This window comes from Pteropus medius, unplaced genomic scaffold (genome assembly GCF_902729225.1).
Source record: "Pteropus medius unplaced genomic scaffold, Ma_sr-lr_union100, whole genome shotgun sequence".
In the NCBI taxonomy this organism is placed as follows: Eukaryota; Metazoa; Chordata; class Mammalia; order Chiroptera; family Pteropodidae; genus Pteropus; species Pteropus medius.
Genome location: NW_024354500.1, coordinates 29,097,761 through 29,117,460, shown reverse-complemented (window position 1 = coordinate 29,117,460; position 19,700 = coordinate 29,097,761). Strand labels below are relative to the sequence as shown.

Here is a 19,700-nt window from a genome sequence, read left to right as displayed (position 1 = left end):
CTCACACTTTACACAAAATTTAACTCAAAATCAATCACAGGACTTCTGGCCAAGATAATATAGTAGGTAAACATTGTGCTCACCTCTTCCCACAACCATATCATAATTACAACTAAATTGCAGAAAAACCATTATTGAAAGCTGCCTGAAGACTAGCTGAACAGAAATCTTACAACTAAGGATGTAAATAAGAAGCCACATCAAGACTGGTAGGTGGGACAAAGACAAGAAAGGGATTGGCCCCATATCTGCCACATCCTCTTTCTACCCTCCCGCGTGACAAGGTCCAGAGACGGGGACAGAGGCTTCAAGGAATGCATCGTCAAGAACGAGGACGTGGCATGTGTTTAGGGATAATCGGTTTCTTAGGAACAATCCTATTAATAGGGGGAATTTGGGTAGCACAAATTCTAGTAAGTGTAAATGCTATACAAGTGGATTTCCTCAAAATTGGCTCTGAGGAAAACATAGCAAATTCCCCGCGTATGGAATCAGCTCCAGTCACCCTGACATGTCCAGAATGCGTAAACCTTTTATTTGAACAATTATTATGAGAAATTCCTTTTGACGCGCCTCTTAAAGATGTTATGAACAAATTACAACAAGCTGAATTACTAGAACCAGCTTATACTCCTGTTCCCATGCAGTTAGTAGAAAAATTAGTAAAGGAAAAGAAATTTGCTCATAAGTCTGTGCCTACTATGGAAGGGCCTCCTTTTGTGGCCTATTGGATAAATGGAAAACTCTGGTATCCACCTAGGGGGAGCTAATAGTATGAAAAGATTACCTGATCCTACTTTGCCTTATACAGGCGCTTATAATGAAGATAGTATATGTATAGTGAATAAAGATGGAATTCATGTGCCTTATAGTAATTTAAGTTTTATAGAAAGGCTGGCTAGGTCAGGACCTCCTTGGTGCTTAAAAAGCAAAGGAACAAAAACTTAGCTTACGAAAGCAGCTTTGTAAAACTGATTTTTATAAATATTTTCCTCAATACTGCACCAAGGAAACTTTTGAACAGCTATGAGAAAGGTTCAGCTTGAACTTTAGATATAGCATAAATCAAATAGCATTTAAAAGATTTCTTCAGGCAGAAAGAAGAACAATGTCTGCCCACAAGCCAATACTTGCTGTTATGAATACATCTATCTATCACCTTTACTTAAGTCAAACTGTATCTTATGTAATAGATATAAGAATTAAAAGTTTAGATTGTTCCATCAGGTAGTTCTTTTCTAATGATTGAGAGAAAAATGTACTAGTTAATCATGAATGTTAATAATAATATACTCTATAAGATTTTCTGCTTCGCCTAACCACAGAAATTTAACTCCCTGCTACCTTAACCACAAAGTATAATCAAATGCCAAAATAGAAAGTATAAAAGTTGTACTCAAATCACAATAAAACGGAACAGTGTCACACCACCTCTGAGTTGTGTAGTCGACTGTCTCCCGCGCCGACACCTTGCCCACCTTCAGGGCCCCCTGGATCCTGTCGTGGCTGGACCGCGGCACATATCCACCTGTAGTGGTTAAGAATCAAGAGGGATATCCTGGTGCAGAATTCCCCTCAGAGGAACAAGGGATCCCAGCCCCATACCAGGCTCCAGAGCCCAGGATTCCAATACTATAACTGCATAAGAACTTCATTTCTTTAGCATACATTTTGCTTTAATCCAAGCTAGTATTGTTTATTCTGATAGAACTATGACTCACTTGCATTCTTTCCATCAGATTCTCCTACCTGTACACATACTGTATGTCTACTCCTTTTAATCATAAAGGCGTTAAGATATTAGGCTCTGGTCAGCATCAACCTTAAGAATAAGCTTTAGATCTATCAACCATGACTGAGATATGATAACTAAACCTCAAATTAGAATAAGGTTTTAGTCAAAGATAACACCTTGGACTCAATTATGTTTCAGCTCCTGACTCATGAAAACAAAATAGTCCCCAGAGACCACATCCCCTGGAAACCAGACAAAGCAATGCCATGACTGACATTAGGACCTAATGCCATGATCAATTGTCCCCTGCCTTAGCCCCAACCAATCAGTAGGCCTCATGACCCCAACTTTCATAGTAACCATGATTCATGATTTTTCCCTTTTACAGCCTAGTCTAGAGGCTATCAGGGAGCCAGGTTAGTGAGAATGGTAGCTCACTTTTGTCTGAGGATTTGGCACCAGTTCCTTAAATAAACTTTTACTTTCTTTACTGCAATCTCCTATTTATGTCTTGTTTAGCTTAGACGCATGCAGGTAAATGGACTCTTTGAATCTGTGGTAACAGTTCCAGGAAGAGAAGTCTCCATAACTTTAGGCTGTGAAAACCAGCAGGAATTGTGGCTGAGTGAGACAGAGGACTCCTGGAGTCCCAGGCACTCTTCTTAAAAGGCCTATGCATGGACTTATTAGCTCTGAGCTCTAGTGCTGGGGAAGGAGCTCAAAAAGCACCAGGGACATACAGGGAGGAACTGAATTGTCTGGCTTTAGGCAGGGGTGGGGGTGTGGGGAGGGCAGGTGGTCTGCACTACTGTTCCTTTCTTGAGCCCTCCCCATACAGAAACAGCATGCAGGCACCTGGACATTGTTCCTTTGCTGAGCCCTTCCTACATACAGCCTGAAGGCACAGGCAGGAGTCAAGTCGGAGTCTCCATCAACCTGTTAATACCATTCACCCTGCCCTAGTGATTTCCTAAAACCCTGACTCACTCAAGCGGCTTCCAGTGGTTTTTTCATACAAATGGCCTGTCTCAGTTCCCACTGTGGACTTTCCAAAAATCTCTTTGAGGTCCACAAACCACAAACAAGCAATGTCTGGCCTTAGTATGCCCTGTACGTCTGGCTAAGTGGCCCCTAGCCTGGCACTGATGTGCCAACAGCAATCAAGGCTCAACTACAAAAGCAGGGCACACACAACCCAACAAGGGAACCTCCTGAAACACCTGGCCCAAGTGACCAGGGAGATTGCACCTGGGCTCCATAGGACACCTACTATATAAAGCCACTCTACCAAGACTGGAAGACATAGTGGATCTACCTAATGCATAGAAACAAACACAGCAAGTCAGCCAAAATGAGGAAACAAAGGAACATGTCCCAAATGAAAGAATAGGACAAAACTCCAGAAAAAGAACTAAGCAAAATGGAGACAAGCAATCTATAGAGTTCAAAACACTGGTTATAAGGTTGCTCAATGAACTTAAGAGAAGAGTAGATGAACTTTAATAAAGAGATAAGAGACATAAAAATGGAAATAGAAAATATAAAAAATAAAGTCAGAATACAATAACTGAAATGAAGAATACATTAGAGGGACTCAACAGTAAACTAGATGAGTCAAAAGATCAAAGCAAAGCAATAACTTGGAATACAAAGTAGTGGAAAACACCCGATAAGTACAGCAAAAAGAAAAAAGAATTAAAAAAAAAATAGAATAGTTTTAAGGGACTTCTGGGACAATATCAATTGTACCACCATTCACATCATAGGGGTACCAAAAGGAGAAGTGAGAAAGCACGGAATTGAAAACCTGGCAAAGGAAATAGACACACAAGCCCCCAAAACACAGAGTTCTGAACAAGATAAACCCAAAGAGCCCCGCACCAAGACACATTATAATGAAAATGTCAAAGGTTAAAGACAAAGAGAGAATCTTAAAAGCAACAAGAAAAAAGCAGGTTGTTACTTACAAGGAAGCTCCAATAAGACTGTCATCTGATTTTCAACAAAAATTTTTCAGGCCAGAAGAGATTGGCACAAAATATTCAAGGTGATGAAAAGCAAGGACCTATAACTAAGATTTCTCTACTCAGCAAGGTTATCATTTAGAAGCAAAGAACACATAAAGAGCTTTCCAGACAAGAAAAAGCTAAAGGAGTTTATCAACATCAAATCAGTATTACAAGAAATGCTAAAGGGACTTCTTTAAGAAGAAGAAAAAAGAATAAAGAAGAAAGAAAAAGGAGGAGGAGGAGGAGGAAGAGGAGAAAGAGGAGAAGGACGAAGAAAAGAAAAGATAAAAAATATGAATAATAAAATGGCAATAACTACACACCTATCAATAATTACTTAAAATGTAAATGGATTGAACACTCCAATCAAAAGACATAGGGTGACTGAATGGATAAGAAAACAAGATCTATATATCTACTGCCTCCAAGAGACCCATCTCAGACCAAAAGACACATACAGACTGGAAGTAAAGGGATAGAAAAAGATATTTCATGAAAATAGAAATAAAAAAAGCTGGGGTAACAATATTTATATCAGACAAAATAGACTTTAAAATGAAGGCTGCAACAAGAGAAACAGAAAGACCCAGCAATTCCACGTCTGGGTATTCATCCAAAGAAACTCAAAACACTATTTGAAAAGAAATATACACCACTATACTCATTGCAGCATTATGTACAATAGCCAAGATATAGAAGCAACCTTGCTGTCAATCAATAATGAATGGATAAAGAAAGTGTGGTATACACGAACACATAAAACAGCATATTACTTAGTAGTTACAAAAGAATGAAATCTCGCCATTTTCTACAACATGGATGGATCTAGAAGGTATTATGCTAAGTTAAATAAATCAGAAGAAGACAAATACCATATAATTTTACTTACATATGGAATCTAAAAAACAAAAAATGAACAAAAAAACTCATAGATACAGAGAGCATTTTGATGGTTGACAGATGGAAAGGGAGTTAAAGGGATGGGTGAAGTGGAGGAAGGAATTAAGAGGTACAAATTGGCAGTTACAAAATAGTCACGAGAATGTAAAGTATATAGTCAATAATATTGTAATAACTACGTATGGTGTCAGATGGGTACTAGATTTATCTGGATGATCACTTCATAAGTTATATAAGCTTCTAATCTCTATGTTGTACACCTGAAAATAATACAATATTGCATATCATCTGTAATTAAAAATTTTTAACTTTTTTAAATAAAAGTAAAATAAAATAAATTTTAAAGTCAAACACAGGCCTGACTGAACATGAAAGCCAAAAATATAAATACTTCAGACCTATGTTGTCCAATATAGTAGCCACTAGAAATATATGGCTATTTAAACAATTTAAATTCAAATTAAATTTAAAGTTTAGTCTTTCAGCTACACTAGACACATTTCAAATACATAGTAGCTATGTGTGGGTAGTGGCTACATTGTAGATATAGAAGTTTTCTATCACTGCAGAAATTTCTATTAGAAAGTGCTATACTAGGAGGAAACAAAGGAAAACAAATCTTCATGATTCCAGGATAGGCAAAGATTTTTTAGATGGAACACAAAATTTACAAACTATAAAAGAGAAAATACATAAAATGTTACTTCATAAAAATTTTAAACTTCTATTCTTTAAAAAATATATTAGGAAAATATAAATTCAAGCACAGACTTGAAGTAAATATTTCAATATATAGCAAAAATCTCTATCCAGAAAATATGGTTGCTTACAAAGTTACAAATACACTTACAATACAATCCAGTAACTTCACTCCTGATACCCAAGAGAAATGAAAACATATCTCTACATAGACTTATAAATGAGAAGTATTATTAAGAAGTGTTCATAGAAGTGTTATTCAAAACAGTTCCATGCTGGAAATAACCCAACTTTCCATAAACAGGTAAATAAATAATCAAATTGAATATAGTCATACAAAGGAATACTATTCAGCAACAAAAAAGTTATAAACTACTGATAAACATAACATCATAGATATATCTCAAAAACATCATCCTGAATGAAAAAAGACAAAAAAAACCCAAAAGATTACATAACATATGATTCCATTTATATGGAACTCTAGAATAGAAAATTCTAACCTATAGCGACAGAAAGCAGGTCAGGGGGTGCCTGGAGCTGGAAGAGAGAAAACCTATCTGGGGAAAGGCTCAAGAAAACTTTTGGTGGGGAAGGGTCCTGAAAATATTCTATATCTTAATTGTGGTGGCTGTTTCATTTGTCAAAACCTATCAAAATATACACTTAAACTGGATACATTTTATTTATATAAATAATGCCTCAATAAAGTTGAGGGTCTTTTTTAAGTTAGCTAATTATATTTTTTAAATATATACAGTAAACAAAATCAAGTTTTAATTTGTATTTTGGACTTTACATAAGCAAAAAGAAAAGGAGAAATAAGAGAAATGCAGGAGATAGAAAAAATATAATGCAGACCAATTTCAGGCTATTTTGAAATTATGAAATGAGGAGAGAGGGGAAATAGTTATTTGATTTATTTGGATATATTTTTATACTTTCATTTGAAGTATCTTTTGTGTCACAAATACAAAACCATTGCAATTATTTTTGCCCTCAGAATTTTCCTTCCCTTGAGTAACATTATGTACAAATTTCATTTCATAGGCATTTAGACAGATTTTCATGTAAATACATATTTGGGAAAGAATGTTTCCCTGCCAATTTCCAATGCGGAAATTAGATAATACCAGGCATAAAACGTTATGTGGTTGAGTTCTTTTCTTTAATTTCCATGCCAAAAGACCAGACTCTCTAATATTTAACAAACTCTTCTAATTTTATCAACAGTTAGTCTTGTGGAATGCAGAATCTGGCACCAGAAAACCACATTATTCCACTGACAACTAGATAACATGGTCATGTCCTTAGAAAGCACCAATATTAAATTAGTGAAATATCAGAAAAAATAAAATTACGAATTATGATTATTCTTAATGGCATAAGTATTTTCCCTATCCCCCCTGCTTTTCCTGCAAATTAATATTGTATCTATTGTTCAATATTTTCAAGATGCTAAATTAACTTAAATGTTTAAAATTCTTCAAAGCCTTATTTTCCTATTTATTATGAAACAATATGTGATTTGAGTATTTTAACAAAGACATTACAGAGCTTTCTGTTTTCCACAAATTTTGAAATGGAAAACAAATATATTTTAATACATTATTTGTTATGTAGATACAGTAAGTTTCATTCAAACAAAAATCATTTTTGCAGGAATCACAGAATACTTTCATTTACTTTCAAAGAGTTATTTAATAACTATACTCCCAAAAGTACTACAAAGTCACAATTAGTTGCAATTCTCAGCAATAATGCTTGATTCCACACAATCTTAGTGATTCCATACAAGTCAAATGAATTTATTCACATATTTATTTATTCCCATATCACATATATCAGGAAGCAGAGGAACTGTGCAACACTCCCTGTGGGCACAGACAATTGTGACCACTGAAGCTACAATCTATATTCGGGCAGCCTGTTTAGTTAGGGTAAAAAGAGAGCAACTGCCTAGCATATCTGAGGTAACGATGATGCTACCAATGGTGATGATGTCATCCAAATAGAAGAGTGAACGTACCAAATTCTGCTTTATACATCCACAATTAAGTGATGGTAGGGTATTCCTATGAGCTTCATTAATTCTGTTATGTAACAAGTTAGAGAAAGAGTTAGGATCAAAGTTTGAGATGATATCTGATCATTGTCTGCATAGGTCAAACTTGTCCTAAGACTTTTGCAATTAGCCACAAACAGGGTGGTGGCTAGCCTGAGATCGCCAGCTCCACTGGTAATCATAACAGCTCACATCTAATGGGTGCCTACTATGTGTTGGGTACTTGTTCTGTATTTTAAAATTAATTATCACATTCAAAAATAATCTTCTGGGGGTATTATTGTCACTCTTTTTTCAGAGATGAGAATACTGGTACTTATCACCACTAAATTCAAGGCCACACAGCTAGGAAGTGGCAGTTCTGTCCAAAATCTGTGCTGCTAAAGACCTTCCTTGCTTCCCTGTGTTGTTCTCATCACTGGGAAAGTTTCATAGAATAAGCCAATCATCAGGAAGTTGTAATAATGACAGCTAATGGTTGAGTACTTACTGTGTTTCAGGTATCCTACTAAGAATTTTACTCAACTTACCAACATCCTCTGCTTATAGGCATCACCATTACCCTGCTTTGTATGACCATTATATTAATAAGTAGGGTTCAAAAAGAATTTCAAATCAAGCCTTGGCAAGAGGTATACTTGAAAATATATTTTCAAACACCACATGGAGCTGGATTTAACAAGCTCATATACTCATGAGAAAGAGTAACAAAGAACAATTTCAAAACAGGGTTAAAAATAGAAATGCCATCATGGGTGGAATGCATAGGACGTTAGTAGAACATTTAGGAGAGGTCCCCAAATTGACATGGGATATTCACTCTGAAAGAAAGGAAAGGAAAAAAGTAGTGCAATGTTTTCCAATTGAACTAGATAAATTGTAAAGCAGGGAAAATTTATGCCAAATGAACACAGAAATATATCCAATGGCCTCCAGAGACCAGCTAAACATTATATTGTAATGTGGGTTATAGAGAGAGCAAATTTTAATTATATTCAGACTGAACACATGAGTTTTGAGATCTGGCAGATCTGAGTTTCAATCTTGGATTTATCACTGTCTGATCATATGAAGCTCAGTGTTTTTATTTATAACATGAAAAGAATAATACCTAGCCCTAAGGAAACTGTGAATAGTAAAGGAGGAAGGTTTTTTTAATCAATAGTAGCTGCTATTAGTAATAACTCCCTTCTGATTCCTTAATGTAACTGTCCTCCATGACAGAACTCAAGAAATTAGCAGGTCCGTTACTTCTTTTTTTTCTAAAATCTTCCTACCATTAACATTTCATGAGGACAAGCAAGAGCATTCGTATTTTATTCTCTGGGTGTTATAGGGCACAGTGTTCATTTCTTATGTGAGATAATGTCTCTTAAATTTTAACTAGTTTGCTTTAAAATGAGTGACAAAATCATGGTATGATGTGGCATAAAACTAATCAGAGCCAACTTTCTTTTGTTCCCCCTTTTTTCCACCTGTGTGCCACTTATTCCTATGAAGGCTTAAAAAGATCTTGCCCTACTTCTGATTTCTTGATAAGGTATGAAGAAGTGTTTGTTAATTAAATAAAGCCAGAATATCTACTGACACTTATATTTAGAAAAGCTAACAAAGAAAAGTAAGTTTTCTTAAATGGAGTTAAATATATTATCAACAAAGGGATCTCCAGGCAGGTAGATTAGACATACAGAACCTTAGATGTTTCAGAAATTTTATCAGAAACTGTCTGCTTGATTCCTAACATTCTTTCCTTTTCTCCTCAACAAATACCATCTTCAACCACAGACTTTCTTTTTCTTCTACATTACTCATTTGCATAAACAAAATGCTAATTAGCATTATTTTACATATAAAATGGTAAGTTAATTCATAAGATCTGTTATAAAAGTAATCTTCCAACATTACACTCTGCTCTTTATCCTTCTCTGTTACCCCATTTTTTTTAACTAGACCCTTTGTTTCCCTGGACCCACAAATACAGAAGCAAGGCATGAGAGGCTATTAATGACATTTCGATCTTTTCATTTGTGGGCATAAGGAGTTTCGTCCTTTAAATTATGTAAGTCCATTGCTATGATAAAAATATATTCTCCATGGCAAGACCATCCCAGTCTCAATCACTACCATTTGTGTTTCCATTGGTTCCTTTCTGCATAATATTTGAAGTATATTTCCTGACTACAGGTAAACATCACCCAAGTTAATCTTGAGGATGTTTTCTTCCTACTGAGTCACTTCCCACCAAGCAAGCGTCTCCTTTTCTCTTTTGCCCCTCAGTTGTGAAAGAACCAATCAATCCCTTTTTCCCCCGAAAGTACTAAGCAATCCTCAAAGGCTCAGTTGTCCAATGAATTCCTTCTACTACAAAAGTTTAATGACTCCTGAGAAAAGGAAATACATTTCTTACTATTTCTGAAATTACACATAATACATTGATTTTCTTAGTTTCTATTACTTCTTCACTTCTCATTTAGAATGAGTTATTAAATATATATATTTCTTAATATCTGGATCTAGAAATACTTGTTTTATTATACTGACAGAGAAGGAAGTTTTCACTAGGATCCTTTGTGGGATAACCAATGTTAATTAAACAAAGAAGTCATTAGACTCAGGTAGCTTCAATTCCTTTGTACCCTATTTAAGTACCTAAGCCTGAAATGCTTCAAGATTAAGAAAACAAAACCTAAGAATGATCATAAACAGTCTACTAGGTTTTCCCAAATAAGACAACCTCTTAAGCTATAGCCAATCAAATAATTTCCTTGCTTAGCCTCTACCTCTTCTATAAAAATCTTTTCCCAGATCCTATTGAAGCACTTCCGGTTTGTTGCTGCCCCAAATACAATTTATTTTTTTCTCGAGTAAACTCTTAAAGTTTCTACTATGCCTCAGTTTACCTTTTAATACCACAAATGACTGGCATGTGAGTTAGACACTGTTGCCAAGTTCCTCTCCTTTTTAATAAATCTTAAGGAAAGTTCAGAGCTAAGAATTTCTTAGCTAAGGAGAAATAGAGAAAATCGCTTAAAATAAACAGAGGAGTAAAATACTTATAACGACTTACTTAGTTTCTAGTTCTCATAGGAAAGGACAACATGATGGAATATGGTCTAGTGTTTGGAGATGGAAGGACTTAGGTTTAAATCCTTACTGTCCCATATTCCTAGGTAATATGTAAAATGCATAAAATTTATATACATTATACAGTTAATTCCAAGATTAATAAAAGTATTGTTAAAGTTTACAGAATCAAGTTTGTTACTAGAAAATCCCTAGGAGGGGTCACAGATGGAAAAAACGATTTCGAATTTATTTACCTTTAAATCCAAGTCTCACGCAAAGCATCACTTTCCTGTTGAAAAACATAGTAACTTTTAGCCCTTTGTTTTAGAGATAAAGAATAAATAAATTCAGGGAAACTTCTGATTCATCTGAGGTCACACATCACAGACCTCTTTACCTTTTTTATCAAAATGATTTCTTTCAAAATTTCACTTTGAATTTCATTCTGTAAGAGCAATTGACACTTTTCAAATTTTATTTTTATTTTTAAATGGCAGTTGAACTGGGGACACAATGGAAATGCACTTCTCGGTTCTTCCTTAATTCAGAATGATACTCTAGTCAGTAATTTCAAGTTGTCATTTTCATTTAAGATATCAATTTGGGAGTTTTGAAATCTATTCATGAAAAATTCCTCCGTGAAGACCTACTTTTGGAAAAGCAGAACTTAGAAGTAATTTAGTAAGTAGAAACTGCAATGTTCCTTATTTCAAATATGTTCTTTGGGACATAATAAAATTTTCTATATGGCTTTCAAGATAAAGTTTTGTTAAAACATTCTAAAGAAATCTTTGCAGCTCATCTTAATTAAAGTATGGTCTTTCCCTTAAAACTACAGACAGACTCTTAATCTGTGCTCCCATCATACCTCACAGACTTCAAAATTTAGGCTTTCAATTTTTTAGCCACAGAGCTGCTAATTTCTTGTGTTGACATTTTATACAATGTACTGTACCAGGATTATAGGGTGTGTGGTTTGACTACTCCTTGTAATCTCTAGAAAATGATAAGAACAACTTTCTGCTTCCCCCTGGGCACAACACAGCTAAAATGCCAGCCTATGGGCCAGATCTGTAACTGAGGAATACCAGGAGTGAGATTCCAGCCTTTCTTGTGACAATGAAGTTATCAATCTGAAGAATTAATTAAAGCTCCTAGACAGAATGGTTTAATTAAATAAAATGAACCATATAAAGGTAAAGCAGATACTCAAGAAGTCAATATAAATGGTTTCATTAACTGTAGTTTTAACTCATGAAAACTGAATTATTTTCCTTCTTTGGAATAATTAAATTTTAAGGATATAAATCTAAGCATACTTATAAAACTAAAAAAATGTTCAGGCTAAATATATACAGTGATAGTTTATATAAAAAGGTCATCATACCTTATTTCTGTGTGTGTATGTGTGTGTCTGTGTGTGTGTATATATATGTATTTTGCTGCCCTCTACTGGAGATCAAAGAATGATTTCCAGCTTCATCTCAAGCTTTGCCTTATCAGTGTGTGTTCACATGGCTTATCATGTGTGTGGGCATGTTTGCGCGTGTGTGCACGTGTGTGTGCAGAGAGAGAGAGATCTCCCTCTTAGAAGGCCTCAATCCTATTAGATTTGAACCCTACTTTTATGAACTCATTTAACCTTAATTACCTCCTAAAAGCCCTATCTCCAAATTTGGTCTTGTGGAGATTATGAATTCAACAAATGAATTTGGGAAGGATACAGTTCAGTCCCCAGCATCAGCCTATATATTTCTATAGTACTTTCTCCTTCCTTAGACTAAATGTATTAAAATTGCCTGTTTACTAACCTGGGCCTCATTAGACATGAGTTCCCTCAGGCCAGACTCTGTAACTGTACTGCCATTGTATCCCTAGCACAGTGACTGGTACTTAATAGTGATGTGGTGAATGCTGGTTGAATGAATGAAGAAATGATGCCAACTACCTATTCTTCTTCTTTACCAGGTCTTAACAGCAAATTCCATAATTAGCAGGGACAGTGGGATTCTTAGGCCTAAGCAGATACCTGGTGCTGTGTTGGAGACAGAACATTGAAACAAGCCTTATGCTGATTCAGCTATTGAATGTCATGGACTTCAGTTTCCTCCAAGGTCCTCATCAGAGTGGTAGAATGGTATGTCATAAAGCTCAACTTCAATCGACAGCCATTTCTGGGCCAAGAAGAAGCTGCTGTGCTTATTTAGGTGAGTCGCATATCAACTGAATTTTTAAGTTCTTATTTCAGATGAACCAGTTATTTAAGAATAGGGTAAAGAATTTAATAAACATATCCATTGGATAAATGACCATTTGATGTGGATAATATAGTCAACAACCAGTTAAAATTAAGTATAAAAAGAGACACTGCAATCGGGCCTGTAGAAAACTTTATTGTACTTTGAATAAGAAGCATGTAACAAAATTTAGAGCATGATAAGGATGACATAGCTCCATTTATGTTCCTTTAAAAGTATTAAGTACAGTACACAAAGACTTCATAATATTTTAAAGTCTCCTAAAATATCAAGACATATTAGAAGCTGTGGAGTTTCCTTTCAACTACAGCATTTATTCCCATTAGCTTTGCTACAATGAAAGTTAACATATATGAACATACACATATTATAAGTGAAATGGAAAATGAAGGCATACAACGAACATTCCAATTACTTAGCGAGTATAAAGAAGAAAGTCATTTTAGTATTTCTGAACTTCTGTTTTTTTTTTTAATGTAATGACCAGGTACAATGAAACATTTTCTAAAATGCTTTCAATGTTACATTATTTTGATCATTCCCTGTGTAATCAATACTTTCTTACCATAGTCATTAATCAAATTTGACAATTTGCAAATGAAATAAGAAACACATTAATCTTATTCAGAGGTAACATTCAAAACATTGAACAACATCAGTCCATTGCCCCTAACCAATAAGCACAGACACTGGAGTAAATGACTGATATGGCAACAAAGGTCTGTCCCAGCTGAATATCAGCCTTGATCTTATTTCCAATGACCAGGTACATTTTTTTTGCTAATGTAGAAGAAGCATGAGTTATGAGATATGAAACATGAAATTTACGCAGACATGAAACTGAACTCAAATACTCTGCTGCATGGAAGCGGAATGTGAAATATTTCACAGTGACTGAAGTGGACTGGCTAACAGGCAATGGAGGTGTTTTATATTCAACTTGGATTAAAACAAATGGACTTACAAGAAACCCTTGAGACTTAGTTAAGGCTACTAATCTAAAGGCCCTAAATTACTGAGGGGCCTTTAAAATCAGTATATGTGACCTTTTATATATTTTTCCTTTAAGGAAAAGAATAATAAAAAACACCGAGGTACTTTAGTTTCTTTTCAAGGGATTACTGTTGGTTACTTCCTGAGATGCAAAAGACCACAAAAGAAAAGCACCATGCCTAGGTTGCTGGATGAGGCATCAAACACTAATAGTTTGGTCCTTTTCTAAATGGATCTCTTCCGACAATTACACTAAAACATAGTGATGGATCGCAGATGCCAGGGGGACCTGGTTGCCCTTGGATGCCAGGTTTTCCGTGATCTCCGTCTTTGCCAGGGAGACCTGGATCTCCTGGAGGACCTTCTTTGCTTATTCCAGGTGGGCCCTCTGGACCTAAGATGGGACATTAACAATATATGAACAAAGGATTTTGGCTTTTGATGGTGATAACTGATTCTGTAAGATATTTAAACTAAAAAAAAAAAAAAAAAAAAAAATTCTTGAAAATTGTACATATTTGCACTAATGTGAAAAGAGGAGGTATTCTCTTGCTAATTCTACATATCTCCCACTTTAAAAAGGACCATCCAAAAATAATCAGCAATTTTTGTAAAACTAAGCTAATCTATATTGATATAGCAATTGTGCTACTGATTAAGAGATTGAGCTAACATTCTATTTCAATTTGTGGGTTGTCCAAACATTTCTTCTTTTCAGTATATTTTTTTGCCAACATTATTATAAATTAGCAGGTGATACATACACAAACTACAACTCTAATGAAGTCATTTTTATGCCATATTTGCAATAAAAATTACTATTTCCAGTATATATGTATTTTAGTTTGCACATCTAAATACATTATCATTACCGTAGTATAATAATGATCAATACACATAGGTATTATAGCAGTAATTTGTGAATGATAGACTAATTAGTTCAATGAGCATGTGCAAAGAAAGGAGAGTTAATTTAGGATAGCCTTTTAAAGTTGATGCCTCAAAATAAAAGCAAAATATTCAGGTTTGAGGATGGAGCAGAGCAGTTTGGGGCACTTTCTATACTACTACTACTTTCTGCTGCTGGTACTACTAATAAATATTTATTTAACACTTAATTACAATTGTAGATATTGGTTTAAGTGTAGATATTGTTCTAATTTAATACCGTTACATAAACAGTATTAAATTATTTGATTCACCAAAAATCCTAATGAGGTAATAATATCATCTAAAATAATAATAAGAGTACATATTTACTGAAAACATAACTGATTGTCAAATAGTGTTATGAAAGCACTGCATGCATTAACTCATTTAATCTTCCAATAATGTCATAATGTAGATAACATATCATCACAATTTTACAAATGAAGGAACTGAAGTGTGGCAAAGTTAAATAATACAGCTAGCAGAGGGTGGCTTAAGAATCTTAGTTTCAAATTACTTGACATAGATTTATGATGATTTTCTTAAAACAAAATATGCCACAACTCTTATGAGTATATACCAAATCTTACCTGATGGACCAGGAGGACCTTGCTGTCCAGGGTACCCAAACCCTTGGCTCCCCTTTGCCCCATTTCTTCCTGGTAGGCCTGCAGTGTTAAAAATGGAAGTAAACTCATTTATCCTGTAAAATCACTGCATCCTAGATTGTTTCTTTCAAAGCTGTTAATTGAAAGAAAAAATAAATCTTTTTAAAATAGCTTGCCACCTAGCTACTATTACTAATGGAAAACAAAATTTTTTAAGCAAAAATTTACAAAATTATCAGTGGTTTAGAAGTATTTAATGAGGTTAAATACTAAAAAAAGGAAAATGGTTTGGGATTACTAGCCTTTTCTGTTAATCACAGTTGTTTTTTATTACTTTGATGAAATATCTAAATTGTTCATATAATATTAAAAGAAGAATTATCAACCAACATTCTACATAAACACTCAAGGGCAAAGAGAAGTAAGTTATGGGCTAATAGGAAGTTTGGCTGCAAAACAACTTTATAATAAGAAAATTGAATAATTTTTGGTAACAGAAAGTTACCAAAGTCAAAATAAAGAAAGTAGCATCTCTGATTTTCTATTTAAAGATCTTATTAGATTCAAGTAAAATTTCTAAGTGTGTTGCCAACATGTTCTAATTTGTAACTTTATATGTTTCATAATTTTGACCTGTCTCTACTTGCTTGAAAATATTGCTTCAAGAAAATAGAATTAGTGCTCTTTAACTCAGTTGACAAGTTATTTAAAGACTAAGGGATTTACAAATGTTTTTTGTCATCATGAAAACAAAGATGAACTCTTTCCTATTAACTGAATTTAGGATGTGGATACAAAAAATACTTTTTCGTTGCTCATTTGCTTATGCACACAAACTAAGTACCTTTTAATCCTCTGGCACCTGGGCGTCCAGGAGCACCCATTAATCCAGGAACACCATCTCTTCCCGGCAAACCAGGAAATCCTCGGGGACCTTCTGGGCCTGTAGGACCAGGTGGCCCAGGAATACCAGGGGAACCATGTTGGGACTGGCAATGATCACAATTGTGGATTCTTCCACTCTGAAGTAAGACTGGTAGCTGGACTTAAAAACAAAGAACCCCCCACTTATGTTTAAATGATGAGTGGCAGGTAACACTATCTCTAATAATATTTTTTTAATTTACAGATGCATATCTTTTGACCAATAATTTCACTTCTAAAAAATTAACTAAGTAAATATCCATTGCCCTGTGCAATATTATCATTTGCTTAAAATTGGAGGAAAAAGTGAATGTGCTCTCCACAAAAAAAATTGATAAATTATAGACATCCAAATTTAAGAATTAAATTCTAATTGCATCAGAAAATTTATTTAATGGTGAAATAATAATAAATTATTAAAATTATTACAAAAGTATTATTTCATCTTTATAAATATACTCACCCAGAAAATAAAAAAAGACAAGAGTTTATAAATGTTCTTTATTTTTTCTTTATCTTATATCTTTTATAATTTCTATCAAAAATTGTTATTACTTTAAAAAAAGTCATTAAAAACTCTGAGACTTACCTCTTAATACATCAGTGCAAATTTCTCGAATAAACTGTTCTGAAAACTCTCTTCCCTGCATCAAATTATAAGGGGTTATAATGTGTACATACCAAGTAAAAAGCAATGAAAATATGAAAATTATGAAAAAAAGCAGAATACATACAGGCTTCCCATCGAACCCTGGAGGTCCCTGAGGACCTGTTTCTCCAGGTTGCCCCCGGGGACCCACAGGCCCCATCAGGCCATCCATCCCAGATTCTCCTTTTGGTCCAATGGAGCCTCTGACACCAGGTTCTCCCTTTTCACCTTTCTAAAAACAAAAGAAATCTTCAAACATTCTATTTAGATATTTTAGGAAGTATAATTACATCTTAAATGCCCTCAAGGATATGGATATGAATATACAAGTTAAATTGGAAACAGCTGTGGGAAATTTCATATTACATTAAACTGTCATTTATCCATCCATCCACCCATCCATCCAACCCTACAAGTATCTACTATTTATTGAATATATTGTATAGGCAAGATGCATAGTGCCAGAGATACAATAATGAACCGATAATATTGACAAATACATAACATTTCATATCTAATTGAATGACTCTACACATCCTGAATGTCACTATTTAGGAACTATGCAAGAACATGAAAGACATTTTCTGTTTGTGATGTCGATTGCTAGATTTATACAGTATTAAAAACCTGAGCAATAACAACTCAACAGAGAGAGCATAATACATGAGAAACATACCTCTCCTTTTGCACCATGATGACCTTGAATTCCCTTTGAAAATTAACAGGAAAAAAAACTATAATAAATGTGCAAGCTATAATAGTAGTAATATGGCAAGCATCTTTTACCACATATTTAGTCAAACTTAAATTTTCAGTTTGGAAAATATTGATAGAATTAGTGACAGAATACACGTAAAATACACGTAAAATATACACGTATTTTTTTTGTCTTTTTAAAGGATACTAAAGACTAGGCAATATGCTAACTGAATAACATAAAAATGTTATTGGCATAACTGTTTTATTCTTAGATATGAATATTTTAATATGCTGCAGGTCAAATATGTAGGTTAGAAGGGAATTCTATCTGAATTCTATTTAAATTCTATGCTGAATTTAAAATATATCACTATTTTAATGAAGATTAAAATTCAAATCAGGTAAGAGAAGGTTTATTTATTTTATTTTGTGATTAAGAGGAGCATTTTGTTTTCCCAAGTTTATGTTCTTAAAGTCAAATTTTGATTGAGTACAATGATAAAAGATAGGTTAAAGCAGAGGCACCATTAAAAGTGATTAATAGGAAAGAAAACACTTATTTGTCCTATGCCTAAACCACCTACTGCTGGTAATTCAGAAGTTAGAGAAGTAGTATGATGTACAATATGGTATCTTATTCTCCAATGATAAAAACACGGGGAACCCAAACACGAAATTTACTCATCATTACAATCACTGGGTACATATGGATGGCTCTATTAAATTATCTCCCACTCATTTCTTTCACATATTCATTCCAATGATGTATTATACATAATAAGAACTTTTAGGAAAGGCATTAAATTTTTTTATTTTTAAAATTCATTGTACGTTCAGACTCTAAAATCACCCAATATCAGTTCAGGAAAAGAATATGGCTTTCACCTACACAAGTAGGATTTTATTACCCAACTTGAAAATTAAAAATTGGTGTTCTGCAATTCAATATAAAATTCAGTGTATAACACTGCACACAAAGAATTTTGAGCTTGAGTACTGTGATTTATTTCTAGGTTCCTAACTGTGGATATTCAAATTAGACAAAAAGAAAGAAAAAATAAGTAAATTCAGTGTATGGCACAGAGAAAAGTACATTCTCAAATTAAAATGTGAGCATAAAACACTAACTTAGTTTTCATATGAAAATCTATTAGTGAGTACAACACTCTGTAAGGACATTCTTTAAATATTGAAGATTCTGAAGAAATGCAGTATTCTCTACCAGGCATAATCCTACAACTGGAGCCAAAGTAAGAGGAAAGATAAAATAGTAATTCTCAGTACTAGAATTGAATTGGAGCTGAAACTGAAAACAGCTGTCATCTGAGACTCTGCTAAGATGATTTCATGAGAGAAGCATCCATTTGAACTCCATTCACAAAACGAAAGCCAAAAAATTACACACTCACAGTACAGCACTTAGTAGGATGATAGGTAACTAAGACTTTTTAACTTAAAGATTTTGGGTAGTCTATTCAGCTGCTGAAAAGCAGCAACTGTTCTGACCCCAGAGTACTCTATATAGGCCCAGTTCCTGGTAGTGGGAAGTGTGGGCTTTTAGTAAATCTAGGGCAGAAGCTTTGTAGGAAACCCAAATCCTGCCTTAGGGGAGCAGACTTGCTCTTTTCCTTGAGAAGTAAGAAAAAAAAAATGAACCAAGGGAAACTTGAAGATAATGTCCTCTGTAAGCCAGTGAGCTTTCTAAGTAGTGAGCCCAAATTCCAAAGGAAATATTTTTTTCTTTTTTAGAGAGTTATTGTGAGTAACAATTTTTGGTGAAAAGCTTGGACTGGGCGGTTGAATGGATGAAGGGGTGAAGGTCATCCTCTGAGAATAGCTGTTTACAGATATTGCGTAATTAGGGGAACTGAGAGGGTCAGTCTGTGTTGCCAGGGAGGGACACAGAGTCAGAATTAGTAGTGTCATCAAGTGGATTTGAGTCAGGTGGAGGAACACTAAAATTAAAAGACAGTTTTTTTCATTGAACATAACTATACTCAGAGAACTCAATACATTTCTCCTCTTAGATATTTTTGTGCTTATTTAGCTTCTAAATTCTCAACTCTTGTCAATTATCTTACAGTCAGCTTCTATCTCATATTATAGACAATCTTGCATTCATATACTTTAAAACACTTTTCCCCATGGACTTTCAGATTTCTCCA

The 19,700-nt window shown here is 34.3% G+C and overlaps 1 protein-coding gene across 3 annotated transcripts in view; it reads right to left on the bottom strand.

The window, feature by feature from the left end:
- Window positions 1-12,847: 12,847 nt before the first annotated feature.
- Window positions 12,848-19,700, bottom strand: part of COL21A1 (collagen type XXI alpha 1 chain) — a 154,579-nt gene continuing 147,726 nt past the window's right edge. For all 3 annotated transcript variants that reach the window (XM_039852935.1, XM_039852933.1, XM_039852936.1), the window contains 6 exons: window positions 17,513-17,545; window positions 16,922-17,068; window positions 16,777-16,831; window positions 16,108-16,308; window positions 15,246-15,323; window positions 12,848-14,119 (listed from right to left, as the gene is read on the bottom strand). In XM_039852935.1, the coding sequence (XP_039708869.1) occupies window positions 13,932-14,119; window positions 15,246-15,323; window positions 16,108-16,308; window positions 16,777-16,831; window positions 16,922-17,068; window positions 17,513-17,545 (702 nt within the window). In that variant the 3' untranslated portion in view covers window positions 12,848-13,931. The remainder of the gene's footprint in view (window positions 14,120-15,245; window positions 15,324-16,107; window positions 16,309-16,776; window positions 16,832-16,921; window positions 17,069-17,512; window positions 17,546-19,700) is intronic.